Raw genomic sequence first — 24,066 nt, forward strand, 5'->3', positions numbered from 1 at the left:
ATCCTGTGGGACTCCACAACCTACTTCCAACCTCGTTGAAAAACTGCCCTTGGCCCCTACTTTCTACCTCCATAGTTCTAAGCAGCTTTTTATCCAATTTTCTACATTACTTCTAATTCCATTCCTCTTAATCTCTGCATCTCCCACCATCCCAACTGGAAGCATTAGTCTTTGTCTCCTTGTTTTTGATAACAGACGAGTGACTGGTGTGAATGCAAATAGTTGTGGATTTATCTTAACTGGATGACCCTTCTTTTTTTCTTTAGTGAGTCCTTGGGACTGGGCCACACCATGGAGCAAATACTACAGACTGTTCTCTTCCTCTCTGCGGTGGAATCTGCCTTCGCCAGGGAAGCCAGCCAACCTACTGTCAACGTTGCTGTTGTACTTGGAGGCTCTTGGTACCATATGGAAATCAGAAGCAGCTTTAATCGAGACACCTACCAGGACATGCCTATACAAATCAATGCCATCACAGTGATAGTGAACAACACTAATCCCAGGAGCCTGATCACTCACATCTGTGATGTGCTGACCAGATCCAGAATCCATGCTATTATATTTGAGGATGACATTGAATCTGATGCTGTGGCACAAATTCTGGACTTCATCTCTGCACAAGTATCAGCTCCAATCATAGGAATGAGTGGAGGTTCCACTGTTGTGCTCACTCCAAAGGTTAGTTCCAGTTACAGTCTCATGAACAGCAATTCGATGTTCTGCAGGGCTACAAGTAGACCACACTGGGAGCATTGTGTGCAGATTTGGTTTCCAAATCAAAGGAAAGATGTATTTTCCTTGGAGGCAGTACTGTAAAGATTCACTGGATTAGTTCCTGGGTTAAGAGTATTGTCCTATGATGACAGGTTGAATAAATCGGTTCCTTTCTGTCTAGAGTTTAGAAGAAACATACAAGATTTTGAGGGGGTTTGACAGTGTTATGTTCTTCTATTTGTTCCAAACATACCAATCATACAATGATTGTGAAACAATAAGGAGAGTTATTTAATTGAATACAGGGCTATGAGCGGGATTTTCCGGCTGCACTCACCCCAAAACCAGAAAATCCTGCCCGAGGCCAACAGACTTATGCATGGTACCCACCGCCTCCCGCCCCCCACCCACTACAATTCCCATGGCAGGATGGAAAATTTCCCCCCTATATGTCCAGACAACGTTAACTGATAGGATATGTAGACTTGTCTAATCGACTTTTAAAAATTTATTCTTTCACAAGATATGGGCATCTCTGGCTATACCAGCATTTAATGCCCATCCCTAATTGCTGTTGAGATCTGCTTAGTCCATCTAGTGAAGGTACAGCGACAGTGCTGCTGGGAAAGGAGTTCTGGGATTTTGACCCGGCAACCCTCTTGGTGAATTGCGTCAGTGATGGAGGGAGTGAAAGCTTTTAAGCTGGTGGGTAGGGTGCAGATCAAATGGGCTGCTTTGTCCCAGATTTTGTCAAGCTTCTTGAAAGTTGTTGGAATTGTACTCATCTCAGCAAGTGGAGAGTACTCCATCCCCCTCCTGATTTGTGCCTTGTATATGGTGGACAGGCTTTTGTGGAATTAGGTGATTGGTTAGTCGCCATAAAATTCCCAGCCGTTGACCTGCCACATTATTTGTATGGCTGGTCCAGTTCTGATCAATACTGACCCCCAGTTGAGAGAATGGGACTCAGCAAAGGTAACGCCTTTAAGTGTTAACAGGAGATGCCATTTATCAGCCCAAGTCTGAATGTTGTCCTGGTCTTGCTGCATATGAACATGGACTACCTTGTTAGCTGATGAATCAAATGATGCTGAACATTGTGCAATCATAAGCAAACATCCCACTTCTTCCCTTATGATGGAAGGAAGAACTCTGACTCTATCTCAGAGTTACACATCACATCCTGCTGAAGGTGGGTAGTGATTGACAGTAGTTTAATTTACATTCCTTAAAGATACAAGTACACCACAACATAACATCCCCTTACATGACAGAAAAGAAAATAACTATTTTTGGTCTATGGTAACAATTGATTTTTCTGTCTATGGAGAACATTCTACTGTGGTACAGGGAGACGTTCAAGTGGGGGGAGAAAAAAGAAATGTAATCATAATTGGAGATAGTATAGTTAGGTGCATTGACACTGTTCTCTGTGACCAGGATCAAGAATCCTAAAGGTTTTGTTGCCTGCCTGGTGTTCAAGTATGAGATGTCTCATCTGGGCTGCAGAGGAACTTGGAATGGGAGAGTAACGATCCAGTTATTCTGGTCCATGTAGGTACCAATGACATAGGTAGAACAGGAACAAAGGCTCTGGTAAGAAAGTATGAATAGTTAGGAGCTAAATTGAAAAGCAGAACCAAAAAGGTAATGATCTCTGGATTACTACCTGAACCACAAGCTAATTGGCACAGGGTCAGTAAGATTAAGGAGGTAAATGTGTAGTCAAAGATTGATGTGGAAGGAATGGGTTTGGATTCATGGGACATTGGCACCAGTATTGGGGAAGTGGGGACATGTTCCAATGGGATGGTCTTCATCTGAATTATATTGGGACCAGAGACCTGGCAAATCATATAACTAGGCTGTAGATAGGACTTTAAACTAGGGTTTAAATAGTGGGGAGAAGGGTTCAGTTGTATGGGGAATTAGAAAATCAAAGTTAAAGGAGAGGGTAGACGTGCAGGTCAATGATGAGGACTTCCAACTAGTTAAAGGAGCCGAGGGCTCAGGAGAGGTTAATAAAGTTTCAAGACCATGTAATAGAACAGAGATCACAGAAGGTGGCAGAGCCAAAAAGGTGACAAGTATGAGAAGGGATGTGGTCAATGCAGGACTGAGGATGTTGTACCTAAATGCGTGCAGTATACGGAACAAGGTGAATAAGCTTGTTGCACACATTGAAATTGGCCAGTACGACGGTGTGGGCATCACAGAGACATGGCTGCAAGAGGATCAGAGCTGGGATCTAAATATCCAAAGATATGTGTTCTATCGAAAGCGCAGGCAGATGAACAAAGGGGGCGGGGTTGCATTGTTAGTAAGGAATGAAGTTAAATCGATAGCAAGAAACGATATAGGATCAGAAGGCATAGAATTTCTGTGGGTACAGTTGCAAAGGTAAAAAGATCCTGATGGGAGCTATGTACAGGGCCCCTAGCAGTAGTAAAGATGTGGGGCAGAAAATAAATCAGGAGATAAAAAAGGCAATATTATAACAATCATGGATGACTTCAATATGCAGGTGGACTGGGAAAATCAGGTAGGTAGTAGATCCCAAGAAAAGGAATTTGTGAAATGTCTGAGAGATTTTTTTTTTGGAGCAGCTTGTGACTGAGTCTACGAGGGAACAGGCAATTCTGGATTTGGTGATGTGTAATGAAGCAGACTTGAATTGGGAACTTAAGGTGAAGGAACCTTAGGGAGCAGTGACCACAATGTGGTAGAATTTACCCTGCAGTTTGAGAGGGAGAAGCTGGAATCAGATACAATGGTTTTCCAATTAAATAAAGGTAACGACAAAGACATGAGGGAGGAGCTGGCCAGAGTTGATTGGAAAGGGAGACTAGCAGGGAATGGCAGGAGTTTTTGGGGCTTATTCAGGATGCACAACAGAAATTCATTCCCATGGAGGAAACATGCTAGGGGGAGGACCAGGCATCCATGGCTGACGAGGGAAGACAAGGACAGCATAAAAGCAAAAGAAAAAGCACACAGAGTGGCAAGGATTAGTGGGAAGCCTTTAAAAGTGAGCAGAGGACAACGAAAAAGACAATAAGTGGGGAGAAGATGAAATATAAGTATAAGCTAGCTAGTATATAAAAGAAGATAGGAAGAGTCTTTTTTCAATATAAAAAAGGTAAGAAAGAGGCAGAAATTGCCATTGGACCACTGGAAAATGAGGATGGAGAAGTAATAATAGGAAACAAAGCAATGGCAGAGAAACTGAATAGTTACTTTGCATCAGTCTTCATGGTGGAAGACACCAGTGGGATGCCAGAGCTCCAGGAGAACCATGAGATACAGGTGAGTGCAGTGGCCGTCACCAAAGAGAAGGTTCTGGGGAAACAGAAAGGTCTGAGGGTGGATAAATCACCCGGACTGGATGGACTACATGCCAGTGTTCTAAACGAGATAGCTGCGGAAATTGTGCAGGCATTGGTGGTAATCTTTCAGGAATCACTGGAGGCAGGGAGGGTTCCAGAGGACTGGGAAGCAACTAATGTAACACCGCTATTTAAGAAGGGAGGAAGGCAGCAGATGGGACACGATAGGCTGGTTAGCATGACTTCGGTCATTGGCAAGATTTTAGAGTCCATTATTAAAGATGAGACCGCAAAGTACTCAGAAGTGCATGATGAAATAAGACTGAATCAGCACAGCTTCATCAAGGGGAGGTCATTTCTGACAAATTTGTTAAGTTCTTTGGGTAAGATCCTGGCAATGATAGAAGATTGGCAGAAGGCAGAAAGTGGGGATAAAGGGGTCTTTTTCACAATGGCAGCCAGTGACTAGTGGGGTTCCTCAGGGGTTGGTTTTGGGACTATAACTTTTCACTATGTACATTAACGATTTGGAAGAAGGAATTGAAGGCACTGTTGCTAAGTTTGCAGGTGATACAAAGATATGTAGAGGGACAGGTAGTATTGAGGAAGTAGGGGAGCTGCAGAAGAACTTGGACAGGTTAGGAGAGTGGGCAAAGAAGTACACTCAATGACCCAGATGAAATACAATGTGGAAAAATATGAGGTTATGCACTTTGGAAGGAGGAATGAAGGCATAGCCTATTTTCTAAATGGGGAAATGCTTAGGAAATCAGAAGCACAAAGGGACTTGGGTGTCCTTGTTCAAGATTCTCTTAAGGTTAATGTGCCAGTTCAGTCAGCAGTTAGAAGGGCAAATGCAACATTAACATTCTTGTCAAGAGGGCTAGAATACGAGAGCAGGGATGTACTTCTGAGGCTGTATAAGGCTCTGGTCACACCCCATTTTGAGTATTGTGAGCAAAATTGGGTGTCATATCTAAGGAAGGATGTGTTGGCTTTGGAAAGGGTCCAAAGGAGGTTCACAAGAATGATCCCTGGAATGAAGAGCTTGTCATATGAGGAATGGCTCAGGACTCTGGGTCTGTATTCATTGAAGTTTAGAATGATGAAGGGGGATCTTACTGAAACATACAGAATACTGCGAGGCCTGGATAGAGTGGACATGGAGAGGATGTTTCCACTGGTAGGAAAAGCTAGAACCAGAGGGCTCAACCTCAGGCCAAAGAGACGATCCTTTAAAACCAAGATGAGGAGGAATTTCTTCAGCCAGAGAGTGGCAAATCTGTGGATCTCTTTGCCATGGAAGGCTGTGGAGGCTGGGTCATTGAGTGTACTTAAAATACTAACTGGGAGGTTATGTAGGCATGTCTGACCTCTCCAACTGCTACTCTGTTCTGTCTCAGAGCCATGGGATTATGCATCACATCGTGTCTTGAGGTGAGAAGTGATTTACAGCAGTTGAAGATGCACATTATTAAAGACACATGTAATCACAACAGACAGTGTAGGCACTGAGAGGTTGTTTCCCCTGGCTGGGGGATTTATAAATAAACAGCACAGTCTCAGGAAAAGTGGTTGATAATTTAGGACTGAGAAGATAAGACATACCTTTAGCATGTTGTGAATGTTTGGAACTTTCTACCCCACTGGGTTAAGGATGCACCATTGTTGGACATATTGAAGACTGGAATAGAGAGATTTTTGATCAGTCAGGGAATCAAGAGATATAGAGAATGGGAAAGTGGAATTGAGGCAAAAGACCAGCTGTGACCATATTATTTGGTGGAACAGTTGCAAAGGACCAAACAGTCTATAACTGTTCCTTTTTCTTGCATTCTTTGGTCCTAGTTTATTTATTAGTGTCACAAGTAGGTTTAGATTAACACTACAATGAAGTTACTGTGAAAATTCCCTAGTTGTCAGACTCTGGCACCTGTTGAGGTACACTGGTGCAGTTGGGGGTGATTAAACCAATTTTGCAGGGGATGGAGGTACAGTAGGGGGTGATGCACATCCAAATATATAAGAAAAACTAACTTCAGTCTAGAATACAGAGCAAAGAGAGACATGCTAAGACATAAGGGAATAGACAAGGCTGGATGGCATTTATTTTAATGCAAGAGTCTTTTGGGAAAGGCAGATGAATTGAGGGTGTTGATAACACATGGGAGTATAACATGATTGCTATCACAGAGATCTGATTTTAATAGGGTAAGTTAGGATATGGCCAAAGCAGGTTGGGAGCTGCCACATATCGGAAAATCCACATCAGAACAGTGGGAGTCATTTAAAAAGAGAACGTGGGACCAACAAGTCCAGAGAACCCTGGATGTCAAGGGATACACAGGATTGGATTTGGAAACAAAGGAGACTTATGGCAGATACAGGGGGCTCAAATCCTTAGAAGAAAGTGCAAGAAGGTACTTAAAATAGAAATCAGGAAAGCAAAGAGGAAGAATGAAAATACACTGGTTGGAAAAATAAAAGAAAATCCCAAGATGTTTTATAATTATATTAAGGATAAGAGGGTAACCAGGGTAAGAGTAACACTCTATAGGGACCAAACTGGCAATCTCGTTATGGAGCCAAAAGATGGAGGTGAGATAGTAAATGAGTGTTTTGCATTTGTGTTCACTATGGAGAAGGATAATGTTGGTATAAAAATCAGGGAGGGGGGCTGTGATATAATTGGATAAATTAGCATCGGGAGGGAGGAGGCTTTAGTGGGCTTAACAAATCCCCAGGATCATATGAGATGTATCCCAGGATGCTGTGGGAGGCAAAGGAGGAGGAGATTGCAGGGGTTCAGATGCTAATGTTCACAGGAGAAATGCCAGAGGACTAGGAGGACAAGTAATGTGTAATTCAAGAAGGGAAGTTGGGCTAAATCAGGTAATTACAGGCCAGTGAATCTAACATCAGTGGTCAGAAAATGATTGGAAAAAATTTTGACAGAATTAATCTACATGGAGAGGCAAGGGTTAGTCAAGGATGGTCAGCATGACTTTGTCAGAGGAGATCATGTCCAACAAATTTGATTGAATTTTTGTGGGAGGTGGCTCGGTGTATAGATGAGGGTAATGCTTTTGCTGAATTTCAGTAAGGCTTTTGACAAGGCCTCACATGGGAGACAGATCAAGAAGGTAAGAGCCCGTGGGATCCAGGGTAAGTTGAATCTAAGATTGGCTTAATGGCACGAGGCAGAGGGTAATGATTAAAGGTTATTTTTGTGACTGACACCTGTGTCCAGTGGTATATCACAGGAATCAGCGCTGGGTCCCTTATTGTTTGTAGTGTACATTAATGATCTGGATGTGGAAGTTGGAGGTACGATCAGTAAGTTTGCAGGTGAAATGTTAATGAAAGTTGCTGGTGTGGTAAATAGTGAGGAGGAAAGCCTAAGATTACAGGACGATGTAGACAGGCTAGTTAGATGGCAGAACAGTGGCAAATGAAGTTTAACCTTGAAAACTGTGAGGTGATGCATTTTAGAGCCATAGGCTGGAATTTTACTGTCCCTCCCATCATGGGAATCGGAGTGTGTGAGGAATGTTCCGCCGACCTCAAGCGGGATTTTACGATTTCAGGACAAATGAGGCCGTACAATCCTACCTATAGTGTCATAGGGTTTTACAGCGTGGAAAGAGGCCCTTCGGCCCAGCATGTTCATTCCAGCCATCAAGCACTTATCTATTCTAATCCCATTTTCCATCATTTGGTCTGTAGCCTTGTATGCTATGGCATTTCAAGTGTTGGCTAAATACTACTTAAACGCTACGAGGATTCCTACCTCTACCACCCTTTCAGGCACTGAATTCCAGATTCACACCACCCTCTGGCTGAAAACGTTTTTCCTCAAATCCCCTCTAAATCCCTGACACTTAAATCTATGCTCCTTTGCTATTGACCCCTTTGCTAAAGGGAAAGATTCCTTCCTATATACTCTATCTATGCTGATCATAAGTTTATGCACCTCAATCTGGTCCCCCTTCAGCCTTCTCTGAAAAACAGCCCCAGCCTCTCTTCATAGCTGAAAGGCTCCAGCCCAGACAACATCCTGGTGATATCCTCTGCACCTTCTCTAGTGCAATCGTTTCCTTCCTATATTAGGAGGACTAACGTGGCAAGAAAATACACAATGAATGATAGGATGCTCAGAAGTACAGAGGACTAGAGGGACCTTAGGGAACATGCCCAAAGATCCATGAAGGAAGCAGGAAAGGTAGATAAATTGGTTAAGAAGGCATATGGAATACTTTATTAGCTGAGGTGTCATCAACTTGACAGAGCTGTCTGTCATAGTTGTAACTTAATTCCCACAGAGGCATAGAACATAAAAGCAGGGAGGTTATGATGGAGCTATATAAATTGCTCATTAGGTCACAGCTGGAGTACTGTGTGCGGTTCTGGTCGTCACACTATAGGAAGGATGTGGTTGCACTAGCAAGCGTGCAGGAAAGATTCACCAGGATGTGGCCAGGGCTGGAGTGTTTCAGCTATGAAGAGAGGCTGGTTAGACTGGGATTGTTCTCCTTGGAGCAGAGAAGGCTGATGGGGGACTTGATTGAGGTGTCTAAAATTATGAGGGATATAGATAGGGTGTATAGGAAGAAACTTTCCCCCTTAATAGAGGGGTCAATAATCAGGGGGCATAGATTTAATGTAAGGGGCAGGAGATTTAGAGGGGATCTGAGAAAAAACATTTTCACCCAGAGGACAGTGGAAATCTGGAACTCACTGCCTGAAAGGATCTGAGACGCAGGAACACTCAACATTTAAGAAGCATTTAGCTGAATACTTGAAACACTAAAATACAAGGCTATGGAGTAAGTGCTGGAAAATGGGATTAGAATAGATGCTTGATGGAGCTCATGAAGACGTGATGGGCCAAAGGGCCTCTTTATGTGGTGTAAAACTCAGTGACTCTATGAATATTTTGTGGTAGTGGCGGTTTTGAATCTAGTTTGAGTATAAGATTTTGTAGACAACTTGCATATCATATGTAATTTCTTATACATCAAGTAAAAGAATAATTAACCTGCAGAGCTCAGGAACAAAGTTTACAGTAGGGCAACTGGCGTCAGAATCTGCTTGGGCCTGATGTAAATGTAAGCCCTCTGTGAGACCATGTGTAGTTTGGATATGAGATTCTATGTCGATCAGATATCAGACTCTCTGTAGAATTATTAGATTCTCTTCACACCTAATCTTTGATTTTCAATATTTCCCATGACAAATACTCCATCAGACTCTGTTTAGGCCTGAAGTCAAGCACTGTGTAGGCTTGATATTAAAACCTGTATAGACCTCAGTTCAGGATCTACGTTGACCTGACATCCGACTCTGTCCTGTCAGTGTATATACATCCTAAGAACATAAGAAATAGGAGCAGGAGTCGGCCATCTAGCCCTTCGAGCCTGCCCCGCCATTCAATAAGATCATGGCTGATCTGAAGTGGATCAGTTCCACTTTCCCGCTTTCTCCCCATAACCCTTAATTCCCTTGTCTATCAGAAACCTATCTACCCGTGACTTAAATATATTCAGCGAGGTAGCCTCCACCACTTCAACGGGCAGAGAATTCCAGAGACTCACCACCCTTTGAGTGAAGACGTTCCTCCTCCTCAACTCTGATCTAAACTGCACCCCCCCTTATCTTGAGGCTGTGCCCTCTAGTCCTGCTATCCTGCCGTACATTCAGTTACAGTCCTTTTCGTCTGCTACTACTGCTCGAAGAGTTGATATTGTTTGTGAGATCCAATACAAGTTTGTTCATTCTTCCAATCCCAAGCAGTAAACCTGTCCATGATTTGCAACATGTTAACAAGTGTCCTCTGGAAATTGAGCCCACTTCATTTGCACAGGTTTCAATTTTTTTTAATCATCTGTGGGATGTGGGCATTGCTGGCTGGGCAAGCATTTGTTACCCATCACTAATTGCCCCTTGAATTGAATGGCTCACTGGGCCATTTCAGAAGGTTTAAAGTTTTGAAGCTTATTTATTAGTGTCACAAGTAGGTTTACATTAACACTGCAACGAAGTTACTGTGAAAATCCCCTAGTCGCCACACCCCGGCGCCTGTTTGGGTACCCTGATGGGGAATTTAGCATGGTCAATGCACTTAACCATCATGTCTTTCGGACTGTGGGAGGAAACTGGAGCACCTGGAGGAAATCCACGCAGACATGGGGAGAACGTACAGACTCCACACAGACAGTGACCCAAGGCCGGAATTGAACCCGGGTCCCTGGCACTGTGAGGCAGCAATGCTAATCACTGTGCCACCGTGCCGTCCTAGGGGCAGTTAAGAGTCAACCACATTGCTGTGGCTCTGGAGTCACATGTAGGCCAGACCTGGTAAGGATGGCAGATTTCCTCCCATTAAGGAAATTAGTGAACTAGATGGGTTTTTCTGATAATCGACAAAGGTTTCATGGTCATCGTTTAATTTAATTTTTTTAATTCCAGATTTTTACTGAGATGTTGGATGTTAGAGGGAGGAGGAACACTAGCTCCAGTGAATCTTGGGTCATTAGACAGTATCTCACAGAAGAGGTTGTGGTCATGGCCCTGCCATTCCACTGAAACTGTTTATCTCTCCTTTCCCTTTCCAGGAACAGCACTCCACATTTCTGCAGCTGGGGGCTTCCATGGAACAACAGATCAAGGTCATTTTCAAAGTAATGGAAGAGTACGACTGGGGGAGCTTTGCTATCATTACCAGCTTCTTCCCTGGGTACCAGGAGTTCATTAGCCACATTCAGCTTTTTATTGAAACTAGCTATTACGGTTGGGAGATTGAACAGACTCTTACACTTGAAATGACGCGAGATGAGGACAACTCAAAAACAAAGAGACTTCTGCAGCAGATCGACGCACAGGTTCTGATTCTGTACTGCTCAAGGGAGGAGGCTGAATACCTGTTTGAACTGGCTGAGGAAGTTAATCTGCTTGGCCCAGGCTATATCTGGATACTGCCCAGCATCACAGTGGGCAACATAGAACGGGTGGCAAAACAATTTCCTGTTGGGCTAATCAGCATCATGACAGAGCGATGGAAGATGAGCTTGCAACAGAGGGTGAGAGATGGAGTGGCAATCATTGCAAAAGGTGCAGAAAGTTTTTACAAAGCATACGGATACATGCCCGGACCAAGTGCCGACTGCAGGCATGCAGTTCGAGGGGGCAGAAGAAACATACTGTACAGGTATGTTGATGCATTAAAATCCATCATCCAATTGCAGTTGGTAATCTATTATAGACAGTGACACTTTACAAGCAATGGTTATAAATATATTCAATAATAGTCAGTGAGTATTTACAGGTAATGATCCATTTTAGTCATTGGCAAATGATGATCCATAATAGAATGAAATTATACAGGTAATCATCCTTTTTGGAGAATATCTCTTTCTGAGCAAATATCCATTATTGGCAGAGGCATGTTACAGGTAATGACCCATTGTATGAAGTGACTCATAAACAATAGACAGTGGATTAGGGATTGGTTTGCAAAGTGTGGGCTTTAACTCTGGAGCCCTCCCAGCATTTTCTGGGGCTCTGTGGTCACCACTGGTGTCACCCATACACGCACTGCACAGAATCACTGAAATGTTACAGTACCAAAGGAGGCCATTCAGCCCCATCATGTCTGCACCTCTCTCCGTAGAAGTAACTTACCTAGCATCATTCCCCTGCTTTCTCCCTGTAGCACTGTACGTTCTTACTGTTCCGATAATAGTCCAATCCTCTTTTAAGTGCCCTAATTAAATCTATTCTGAGGCAGTGCATTCCAGATCCTAATCACTATTTGTGTGAAAAAGTTTTTCCTCATGTCACTGTTGCTTTGTTTGTCAATGATCTTAAATCTATGCCCCTGGTTTTCGATCCTTCTACAAACAGCAACAGTCTCTCCCTATCTACTCTGTCTACATCCTTCTTGATTTTGAATACCTCAAGCAAATCTCTTTTCAGCCTTCTCTTCTCCCAGAAAAACAGTCCCAACTTCTACAATCTATCTTCATAAGATGGCACAGTGGTTAGCACTGTTGCCTTACAGTGCAAGAGACCTGGGTTCAATTCCTGCCTCGTGTGACTGTCTGTGCGGAGTCTGCACATTCTCACTATGTCTGCGTGGGTTTCCTTTGGGTGCTCCGGTTTCCTCCTGCTGTCTCATCCTTTAAGGAAGTGGTTCCCAACCTTATTAGTAGGACAGCACACTTCAGTGAGGCAAATCATTCCATGGAACATCCATTTTTTCAGCTGAATCGACTGCTCATAAGTGTCACATTTATTTACATGTACTACAGTTACAGTCTTATTCATGAGGCTTGCTTCCAGTCGATATTTAACTGATCAGAGCAAAACACAATGTTTAGTAAATAGCAACTTACTGGATTAGTGGGAAACCAGGGGCTGCCAGTGTGCAATTCCTCCCATTTTGATCTGGGAGGAATTGATGAGGGGGCCACCACTGGGACAGCATTCACCCCCCCAACAGCAACCATTACTGGAGATGGAGGGGCAGTTAAGTGGGAATTAGGGGGTAGTTTGACCAGGGGCCATCAAACCTTGGCAAGGAAGGTATAGATTGGGAGGGTGGGACAAGGATCAGGAGGAGAAACCTGGGATTAGATGTTGGAGGGATGGGGGAGGAGGGCGGGGGTAGGGTCCTCTGATGGACCCAGTGTTCCACAAAGATTTCCCTCACACTTATCTACCAACAGTCCAAGCAGTGAAAGCTGTTGGACCTTCCGCTCAACTGCCGAACATGGGAAAACTGTGCTGCCCAACACCTCTCTAACCATACAGCAGGTGGATGGCCAAGCACCGACAAGTTGCTCATGGCCTTGCACTACTCCCAACCTGCCAACTCACCTGCCTGGGAGAATTCTGCCCAATATTCCTTCCCAAATACTCCATTATCTTTAGGTTTAGTTTTTCTTGCTTCATGTAATGTGCTTTTCAGTTAACTCATTGCTTGCCATATAGAAATGAAAATGTTTTGTGCTGGTCTTGAGGACGTAGAATTGTGATGTTAGTCAAATATTTAATTATTTCAAAACTGGCTAGGTCAAAGAAGACAGAGGGTGGCAGTGGAAGGGTGCGTTTCTGAATGGCGGACTGTGACAAGTGGTGATGTTAGTCAAATATTTAATTATTTTGAGATCCGTGCATCATGATGAAGCCTGTGTTACTGCCATCATCCAGTAGTTCAGAATGCATAGCCTTTGCCAACATCTGCAGAGTTATTTTTGAAATAGAGTTCAGTTTTAAATTGGTGTTGAATTAATAAAGTATATTTGCAAATGAAATTGATAAGGTGTTGGAGCCAGCAGGGAGTGTTGCTGGACTTTTCCAAAAAATACACAGCATTTTGAAAACCTATCAGCAGAAATCTGAGAGGTTTCCATGGGGAATGTATGTAAACATGGAAATCCATGGTGGACTGTGCTCCTGGATAAAGATCCAGTTCAAAACCTTGATCAAAGATAGCAGAGGATGATTGTGAAAGTGATGGTGTCAGGTGAGGTGGATGTGTTGAGTGGTGTATTACAGAGAACAAAGAACAAAGAAAATTACAGCACCGGAACAGGCCCTTCGGCCTGTCCTGATCATGCTGCCTGACACAACTAAAACTCCCTACTCTTCCAGGGACCATATCCCTCTATTCCATCCTATTCATGTACATGTCAAGATGCCCCTTAAAAGTCACTACCATATCCGCTTCCACTACCTCCCCTGGCAAAGAGTTCCAGGCACCCACTACTCTCTGTGTAAGAAATCAGCCTTGCACATTTCCTTTAAACTTTGCCCCTTGCACTTAAACCTATGCCCCCTGGTAACTGACTCTTCCACCCTGGGAAAAAGCTTCTGACTATCCACTCTGTCCATGCCTCTCATAATCTTGTCGCCTTCTATCACATCTCCCCTCAACCTCCGTTGCTCCAGTGAGAACAAACCAAGTTTCTCCAACCTCTCCTCATAGCTAATGCCCTCCATACCAGGCAACATCCTGGTAAATCTTTTCTGTACCCCCTCCAAAGACTCCACATTCTTCTGGTAGTGTGGCGACCAAAGTTGAACACTATATTCCAAGTGCAGCCTAATTAAGGTTCTATAAAGCTGCAACATGACTTGCCAATTTTTAAACTCAATACCCCGGCTGATAAAGGCAAGGATGCTGTTTGCCCCCTTGACTACCTTCTCCACCTACATTGCCACTTTCAGTGACCTGTGTACCTGTACACCCTATTGCCTATCAATACTCTGAAGCGTTCTGCCATTTAATGTATATTTCCTAACTGTATTAGACCTTCCAAAATGCATTACCTCACATTTGTCCAGATTAAACTCCATCTGCCATCTCTCCGCTCAAGTCGCCAACTGATCTATATTCTGCTGTATCCTCTGATGGTCCTCATCGAATCCGTAAATCCACCAACTTTTGTATCGTCTGCAAACTTACTAATCAATCTAGTTACATTTTTCTCCAATTTATTTATATATATTACAAACAGCAAAGGTCTCAGCACTGATCCCTGAGGAACACCACTTGTCACAGCCCTCCATTCAGAAATGCACCCTTCCACTGCTACCCTCTGTCTTCTTTGACCTTGCCAGTTTTGAATCCACCTTGCCAGCTCACCTCAGAAGTTAGTACTTGGGTTGTCATATCTTTATGACTGGGATGCAGTAAACAATTAAGGTGGTGGAATTCCGTGCTCAGCTCCTGGGTGAATCTCAGCCACCTCAGACACAGCTCCTGGCTGAGGTGGCAGGAAAAGAAGTGTTCTTTGACAAGTCTAAATTGATAGGCCCTTCAATTAGGAGTCCTTCTCCTCCTCCCTCTGCAAACAGCTTCCCTTCTTTTTGTCTGTGCTCCATCTCCCTGCCACACTGCAGCTGAATAAGGACTGCAATAAAGTCCCTCATACAGTGAACAGCTTTTCTGCTGATAGGTCTTCAAAGTGCTCTGCATACTTTGACTCCAACACTTTATCAACACACTATTTCCACGCATTCTGCAAAAACAAAGGAAAGCCAAGACAATCTCACCTGAATTGTGCCATTGGTAAGACGCAGCATGGGTTCATGAAGGGCAGGTCATGTTTGACTAATTTTGTGAAATTCTTTGAGAACAATACGTGCGCAGTGGACAATGGGGAACCTGTGGATGTGGTGTATCTGGATTTCCAGAGACATTTGACAAGGTGCTGCACCAAAGACTGCTACATAAAATAAAGGTGCACAGTATTACGGGTAATGTATTAGCATGGATAGAGGATTGGCTAACTAACAGAAAGCAAAGAGTGGAGGTAAATGGGTGTTTTTCTGGTTGGCGATCAGTGACTAGTGGTATGCCTCAGGGATCAGTGTTGGGACCGCAGTTGTTTATGATTTACACAGATGATTTGGAGTTGGAGGCCAAGTGTGGTGAGTCAAAATTCGCAGATGAGACTAATATGAGTGAAAGAGCAAAGTGTGCAGAGGACGCTGAAAATCTGCAAAGGGATATAGATAATCTAAGTGAGTGGGCAGATGGAGTACAATATTGGTAAATGTGAGGTTATCCATTTTGGTATGAATAACAGCAAAATGGACTATTATTTAAATGGTAAAAAATTGCAGTATGCTGCTGTGCAGATGAACCTGGGTATTTTGTGCAGGAGTCTCCTGCTCTGCACACTTCCTCTCTGAAGCCCCCCACATTCCTGTTCTGGGTCCTCCACATTCCCCCCCACACTCCCACCCTGGGTCTGCCATGTTCCCAGTTCCTCATCCCCCTGCTCTCCTCCGCACCAGTTGTGAGATTTTTCTCAATCTTTCTCAGGCTCCATGGTGCGCCGTGGCACTCACAAGCTTCCTGGTTGGTAACCATGGTTCAATGGATCAATGCGCTCTTTCGTTACTCTTTTCCTTTCTGAATACTTGTAAAAACTTGCTTGCTGTTTTTATATGTTTAGCTAGCTTTCTCTTGTGCTCTAGTTTCTCTTTTTCAGTCATTCTTTGCTCGTTTCTAAAATCTGCCAAATCTTCTGACCTACAACCAATTTTCACAATATTGTAGGTATTTTCCTTTAATTTGATACTCTCCTTAACTTCCTACAACAAATACCCCAAGGTTTTTCAAAGGGATAACTATCAAACAAAATTTGCCACTGAACCTCAGAAGGCGATTAGAACAGATGACAAGAGGCAGGTTTTAAGAAGTGTCTCAAAGGAGGAAGAAGATTGAGAGTGGACAGTTTTAGAGTTGGAAATATAAAACTTAGAATCAGAGAATCCCTACAGTGCAGAAGGAGACCAAGTGGCCCATTGAGTGTGCACCGATCCTCAACAGAGCATTTTACCCAGGCCTATCCCGGTTACCCCACACACCTATCCTGCTAATCTCCCTAACCTACATACCTTTGGACACTAAGAGGCAATTTAGCATGGCCAATCCACCTAACCGGCACATCTTTAGAATGTGGGAGGAAACTGCAGCACCCAGAGGAAGCTCACACAGACACAGGGAGAACATGCAAACTCCACACAGTCGCCCTAGGCCAGAATTCAACCTGGGCATCTAGTGCTGTGAAGCTAAGCACTGTGCCTCCATGCCACCCAGGCATCTGAAGATAGGGCCGCCAAGTGACTAAAATTGGGGATGTTGCAGAGGCAAGACTTGTTGAAATCAGGTCCAGGTTCTCAGGCTGAAAGGGATTACAGTGAATGGGAGGGATAATGCCATGAAGGGATTTGAATAGGGAATTTTAAAATTGAGATGTTGCTTAACTGGATATCAATGTCGATCAGAAATCAGAGGTGATGGGTGAGTAGGAGTTGGTATGAGTTAGGACACAGGTAGCAGAATTTTGGATCACCGCTAGTCTATGATGGGAAAACATGGAAGTGTATTGGAATAGAAAAGTCTAGACACAACATCTGGTCCAGGAAATTTATTGATTTTTTTTTTAATCCCTTTCATTTCTCCAGCACTTTTTCATTGCTCATATTAATTACTTCAAGTTCTTAACTCTCATTAGACCTTTCAGAAAACTAATTATATCTTTGGTTCCTCACAATTTTCAACATATTCCCTTGTGTCTTCTATCGTAAAGTATTTGTTGAACATTTTATTCATTTTCTTATTCCCCATTACAATTTCTCCTGTCTCTGTCATTAAGAGAGCCACATTTTCTTTTACTAATCTCTTCCTTTTTACATTCCTAATAGAAGCTCCTGCAATCATTTTTTTTTTACATTGCTGGCTAGTTTGCTCCAAGATTCCATTTTTACCTCTGCATCTATTTCTTGGTCATCCTTTTCTGGCTTTTAAGTCCTCCCACTCCTCATACTTTACTGAAATAAAAACAGAAAATGCTGAAAACACGCAGCACGTCTGTGGTGAGTTGTTCCACTATGGCTGTTTACTGTTTCATTACAGACAGCAAGCATTTTAATTCAGTTGCCAGTTACCAACAGTGACTCTTTGCAGTTAGTAGAGCATGAACCTTGACAGGAAATGGTTCATTATGGGACAGACGTTAGTTCAAGAACAAATGAAGCTTTATTAATGTTGTGTGATCATTCCACGGCTGCTTATTTGCTGTTTCCTGTGCCAGGCCCACTACATCACTTCTGGCATATGCATTAATACAGCACAGCTCTGCGTGAAGCAGTAGGAATAAATCCGCGTACATGACTTTAACAATTGGAACTTTACAGATTGATAATTATATATCATGGACTTTTACATGTACTAATCCATTGTAGAGAATGACTTAAAATAAGAAATAACCCACTATAAACTGAAAATATTTATAAGTAATGATCCATTTTGGATAGAACCCTTCAGAAGTAGTGACTTATTATAGAAAAAGACTCAATTTAGTTACTATTACAACATAGACAATAGATCCTTACAGGTAATGATCCATTATAAGCTTTGACTGTTTACGCTCAATGATCCATTTTGCAATGAACTTTCTAGTTCACACCTTTATAGTTCTGACTATAATTATTGACATTTAATTAGTAATATAATTTATCAGGAATATTTACAGGCACTTATTCATTAGAGAATGATTCATTGCAGGTAATAATGCATTTTAGACATTGATGCTTTAAATAGAAGAAGCAAAATTTGACAGCGTCTGAAAACAAGTGTGGGATTAATGATAACAGAGGACCAAGCACTTGTTGGGCCTGGTGCAGGCAACACAGCAGCTCCGTATTATCTGCTAAATAACATGTTTGCAGCATGGAGCCAGTGCTAGCCATGCTGTTTAGCAGCTGCACAACTCAGCAGGCTAGCATCAGTTAAAGCGAGGCCACAATATTTAAAGCCAGCCTGCTCCTCTTAAAGGTGAGGCTCATTGTGCTGTAGAGATCATGGAAGTCACTTCACAACTGATTCTAATCTGGGAAATAAATAAAATTGGCACAACATTGCGGGTTCCAATATTGCACTGAAAGTCTTGGTCAAGGAATTGCAGAGGAGTTCACTCCATCCACAAGGAGTCAGATGGATCTCTATACACATGATTAGAAATCATAGAAACTGTACAGTACAGAAAGAGGCCATTTGGCCCATCGTGTCTGCACCGACCACAATTCCACCCAGGCCGTACCCCCATATCCCTAGATATTTACTCGCTAATCCCTCTAACCTACGCATCTCAGGACACTAAGGGGCAATTTTGGCACGGCCAATCAACCTAACTCACACATCTTTGGACTGTGGGAGGAGACCCACACTGACACGAGGAGAATGTGCAAACTCCACACTGACCGAAGCCGGGTCCCTGGAGCTGTGAAGCAGCAGTACTAACCAACTGTGCTACCATGCTGCTCCTAAGTTAGAAGGCAGCAGGATCAGATTACTGTGGAGGTCAATGCTCGGACTCAAACCCCGAAGGGCGTGGATGCAACATCAAAAAAGGTTCCACAATTTCAGTCAAATTCCTCTGCACAATTCTATGTACCTTTTAGAACTGAAGTGAGGAGAAACTTCTTCATCCAGAGAGTGGTGAATCTGTGGAATTCACTACCACAGAAAGTAGTTGCGGCCAAAACATTGTGTGATTTCAAGAAAAAAATTAGATATAGATCTTGGCCTAAGGGATAAAGAGATATGGGGGGGAAGGGGGGATCAAGATATTGATTTTGATGATCAGCCATGATCAAATGAATGGCAGAGCAGGCTTGAGTCAAATGGTCTACTCCTGCTTCTATTTTCTATGTTTCTATGTTTTAACTTTATTGTTTGATTATAAATCATAAGATGTATGGAGCAGAATTAGGCCACTCGGCCCATCAAGTCTACTCCACCATTCAATCATGGCTGACTTTTTTCTTATCCCTGTTTTCCTGCCGTTTCCCCATACCCCTGATCCCCTTATCAATCAAGAATCCGTCTATCTCTGTCTTAAATACACTCAATGACCCGATCTCCTTCTGTGACAAAGAATTCCACAGATCCACCATTCTCTGGCTGAGGAAATTCCTCCTCATTGCTGTTTTAAAGGATCGTCCCTTAAGCCTGAGGTTGTGCCCTCTAGTTCTAGTTTCCCTACTAGTGGAAACATCCTCTCCACGTCCACTCTATCCAGACCTTGCAGTATCCTGTAAGTTTCAATAAGATCCCCCCCTCATCCTTCTAAACTCCAACGAGTACAGACCCAGAGTCCTCAACCATTCCTCACATGACTTCTTCTGGTCCCTTTCCAAGGCCAGCACATGCTTCCTCAGATATGGGGTCCAAAAATGCTCACAATGCTCCAAATCATTGTTCATAATTTTTAAAAGTGCATGGTGACACAGTGGTTAGCACTGCTGCCTCAAGTGCCAGGGATCCAAGTTCAATTCCCGGCTTGGGTCACTGTCTGTGTGGAGCCTGCACGTTCTTCCTGTGTCTGCCTGGGTTTACTCTGGATGCTCTCATTTTCTCCTACAGTCCAAAGATGTGCAGGTTGGGTTGATTGGCCATGATAAATTGACCCTAGTTTGTGTGGGGTGGGGGGGGAATTGACCCTAGTTTGTTTGGGGGGGGGGGGGGGCGGAATTAGCAGGGTAAATATGTCGTTACGGGGATAGGGTGGGATTATTATCGGTGCAGGTTAGATGGGCCAAATGACCTCCTCTGTACTGTGTGGATTCTATGATTCTATAACCCTATTACATATAGTTATTTTTACAGGTAATTATAGACAGTGGTCTTCAGTTATTATTAATTCATAGATAATGCTCATTTGCAAATAATAATCCATTAGTGACGGTGATCATTATCTTTTGCACGTAAAGCAAGATCCCTCATAGATTGTAAACCTTTCTTGGTAATGATCTATTATAGATCATGAACATTTTCAGATTATAACCTTTAAGAGGCAGTGACCATTTAGAAATAATGATTAAATATAGACAGTGACACTCTTCAGTTCACGAATCATTAAAGATAATGAACATTTAAAGTTAATGCAATATAACCCATCAAATGTGCAGACTAGTGATGGACTATGACCTGTGCTGATAAGGATACAGAAGTGATGACCCTTTCCAGGTAAATGTATTTAAAAGTAACATTCTTCAGGGACAGTGAGGCTTTATAGGAAAAGATCCATTACTGAGTATGATGATTTTTCAATTTCTGATCCATTATAGACAGTGAAGTTTGACACATAATGGTGCATTATGAACACTGACCCTGTAGAGTTAATGATCCATTGCAAAGAGTGACATTTTTAAAGATAATTATCTATTAAAACCAATGACCCTTTACCTGTAATGACCCATTATAGAGAGTTAAGGCTTACAGATAATTATCCATGATAGACCGAGATCCTTTTCAGTTAACAATATATTATGAATAGTGACCTTTTCAAAGTAATGACCCATTAAAGGCAGTAACTCATTGCGAATAATGATCCATTATGGACAGTTACGTTTTGCATGCAAGGAGTCTTAACAAACTTTGACCATTTATGAGTAGTTATTCATTATGATCATAAACATTTTACAGTGAATGGTTCGTTGTAGACAGTGATCTATATATGTACTGACCCATTACAGATAGGATCTTTTTAGAGGTAATAATCCAGGTAGTCATGTTTTATAGGCAATGATCTATTATGAATGGTTATATGCTACAGGAGGTGTTCTATTATAAACAATGGAACTTAACAGATAAAGATCTTTTGAAGAAAGGGATATTTCACAGAAAATAATCCTTTACAGCCAGTGTAGAGAACGATCTGTTATACACAGACACCCCTTTAACAAAATCTTGCATTCATATAACACCTTTAACATTGAAAACGTCCCAATTGCTTCACAAAGGCAATATCAAGGAAAATGTGACCGTGTAATGATCCCCTTGGAGAACAAAACCTAAAAAGAAATTTTCCAAGTGATCCCAACAGATAAAACCGGTGTATGAGATTCCACTTTATATAAATTATATTTTAACATTCAAGCCAAAATCAACATAAATTAGACATTAACAGGGAAATTGTTTTCAATAGAAATCATATATTGCACTCTAATCGGCTGATGCAATAAAGATAGACCTCACAGATTTCTTCACAGTCCATTTAGCATAGATGTATTTCATCTCAGCTACAGGATTCCCGAAAACTCAGTGTTTCCTAGGTAGAGTTCAATTTCTTTATTCACACAGGAGTTAGGCACAAATCCCCATCCAGCAGCCATTTTTGCCTGAGTTCCACATATACCTGTGGAACCAAAGATATACCTTTCCTGATTCTTCTCAGCTCTACTCGTAGAACCAACTTTTTTAGTCTTCGTTTCTGGTTGCAGAATAACTTTCGACCATAGCTGCCTTCTCTGCAGTTATTGCACTATTCGCCTCTCCTGAAGGCAAAAAGAACTCCAAGAATCTCCACCTTTGGCTAAAATTTGGCCTCTCAGCTTTTTGGTTTATTTTTCCTAATCAGCTTCTGTTTCCCTAGCAACCTAAGCCACGTGCTGATTTCTCAGAAGTTCGATGTCACAGCTAGGAATTCCAGTTTACATCCACCCTCTCAGAAACCAGGAGTCTTTGTTTCCTTTTCAATTAGGCACTGTGACAAAAAAAACACACACAGGCTTTGTAACCACAGTCAGTGCGTACAACAGCTGTGCCAACTACAGATTTCATCACAATAACGTCATTGCTGATGATTCACTGGCTGCAATTAAATAGGAATGGTAATCAGAATAATAAGCAGATGGGAGATGTCCCACCCAGCAGGTGGGACAGGAAAAGAATGATATCTTGGTGAGCACTCAACAAGCCACAGCTAGGATATTGCATTCTGTTCTGGTTACCATGTTACAGGATTCCATTAGATAGAGAGCCGGAACACAGAATTATAACTGTCAGGAAAGATGGGATAGGCTAATACTTTTTCTTTGGAGTAATTTAGACTGATGGGAGATTTTGTTGAGCTGTATAAAATTGTGAGGGCCAAGATAGAGTGGGTGATAGTTATCTCTGTTGGCTGGACAGTTGGTTTGTGATGCAGAGTAACTCTAACAGCATGGGCTGAATTCCCATACTGGCTGAGGTTATTCACAAAGACCTGCCTTCCCAAGCTTCTCTCTCACCTGTGATGTGGTGATCTTCAGGTTAAATCAGCACCGGTCAACCTATGGTCATTTGGGACTGCAGTGACTTTGTTTTTAGATAGAGCAGATAGGAAGGATTTATTTCCCGTAGCAAAGAGGTTAATATTCAGTGGGCATAAATTTAAAGTAATTTAGTAAAAGGATTAAGGAAAACGTTTTGGTTCCCTCTCCATAAGATAAAGTGATGTCAGCACAAAAAAAGCAGCTGATTGATGAGTAGCTGGTGAATCGTTGCTTTGTAATTAGTAAGTTTAATAGTCTAATGCATGGAAGCATGGCACAGCAGATCAGTCCTGGGTGTTAATGGTATGTTAATTGCGTTATTACAGTTGGAATATAACGGATAGAGGACATTGATTAATTAAGTACCTGGAGTTTGGATAAAATGCAGCATCTGGTAAACTGGATGTTGGTTAAGGCGGAGATGGGTATTTTTAATGTTGTATTCTGTAAATAATTTTAGTAGTAAGTAAAATAGTAAACAAAAAAGAAAATGTTGGAAAGGCACAGCAGGTCTGGCAGCATCCGTGGAGAGAGAAACAAAGTTAATGTTTTGACTCCTCTCTGTTGTCTCATTTCCTACTTTACCAGATGGCTTCAGAATGAATTAAATTGGTAGCAAAGGGTGGCTATCTAAAGGCGAAGATTAAAAACTTATTTTAGACAAGATTGTAATCTGAGCTACTTTTGTGAAGAAAGCAGAGGTAAAGGGTCAGGGTAAAAGCAAAACACTGTGAATACTGGAATCTGAATCAGAAACAAAAAAAAAGCTGGAAGATCTCAACAGGTCTGGCAACATCTGTGAAATTAACGTTTTGAGTCCTGAAATGTTGGCTCTGTTCTGCCTCCATGCATGCTGTCAGACTTGCTGAGATTTTCCAGCATTTTCTGTTTTTGTAAATAGCCAGAGTATGGTTACCCACTAATATTCTCTGAATCTGAACATTCTGACCGGTGGAAAAATTAAGTGGACATGGGTTATGCCCTTATCAAAGAGAAAACAAAGTCTCACCTTGGCATTGTCACTTCCTAATAAAAGTAAAATCCAAAGCAAAGTATTTGTGTGAGCTGGACGCCTGCCAGTTGGATAGTGATGAAGGTTTGGATATTCTATTAAGTTTCTTGATGAAAGCTACAAGAAAGATGATTTATTGGATGCCTGTGAGATATGGTGAGACATTGATAGATTTCAAAAGATGGATGATCATTCATGCCATGGATTTCATCAGACTACATAAAAACATTGCAAAAATTCAATTTGGAGAACTTGTATTCAGTGCTTTAAATTGTGTTAAGGTATCACATTTGAATCGGCTATTACTCTTAGCTGGTGTTTGGTTCTCAGGAAAAGGACAGTCAAATGTATGCTGTTTTTAAAAAGAAGTTCTTGAAGGCAGCAAATTCCAGCAATTTT

The 24,066-nt window shown here is 42.2% G+C and overlaps 1 protein-coding gene across 1 annotated transcript in view; it reads left to right on the plus strand.

Moving 5' to 3' along the window:
• The first annotated feature begins 291 nt into the window (after positions 1-291).
• The window catches only part of grin2cb (glutamate receptor, ionotropic, N-methyl D-aspartate 2Cb), a 77,928-nt gene continuing 54,153 nt past the window's right edge, over positions 292-24,066 (plus strand). Inside the window, exons 1-2 of the mRNA XM_080208954.1 lie at positions 292-678; positions 10,655-11,247. Of these exons, the coding sequence (XP_080065080.1) occupies positions 292-678; positions 10,655-11,247 (980 nt within the window). The remainder of the gene's footprint in view (positions 679-10,654; positions 11,248-24,066) is intronic.

Source organism: Carcharhinus amblyrhynchos, chromosome 21, assembly GCF_965287045.1.
Source record: "Carcharhinus amblyrhynchos chromosome 21, sCarAmb.v2.hapA, whole genome shotgun sequence".
Taxonomy (NCBI): domain Eukaryota; kingdom Metazoa; phylum Chordata; class Chondrichthyes; order Carcharhiniformes; family Carcharhinidae; genus Carcharhinus; species Carcharhinus amblyrhynchos.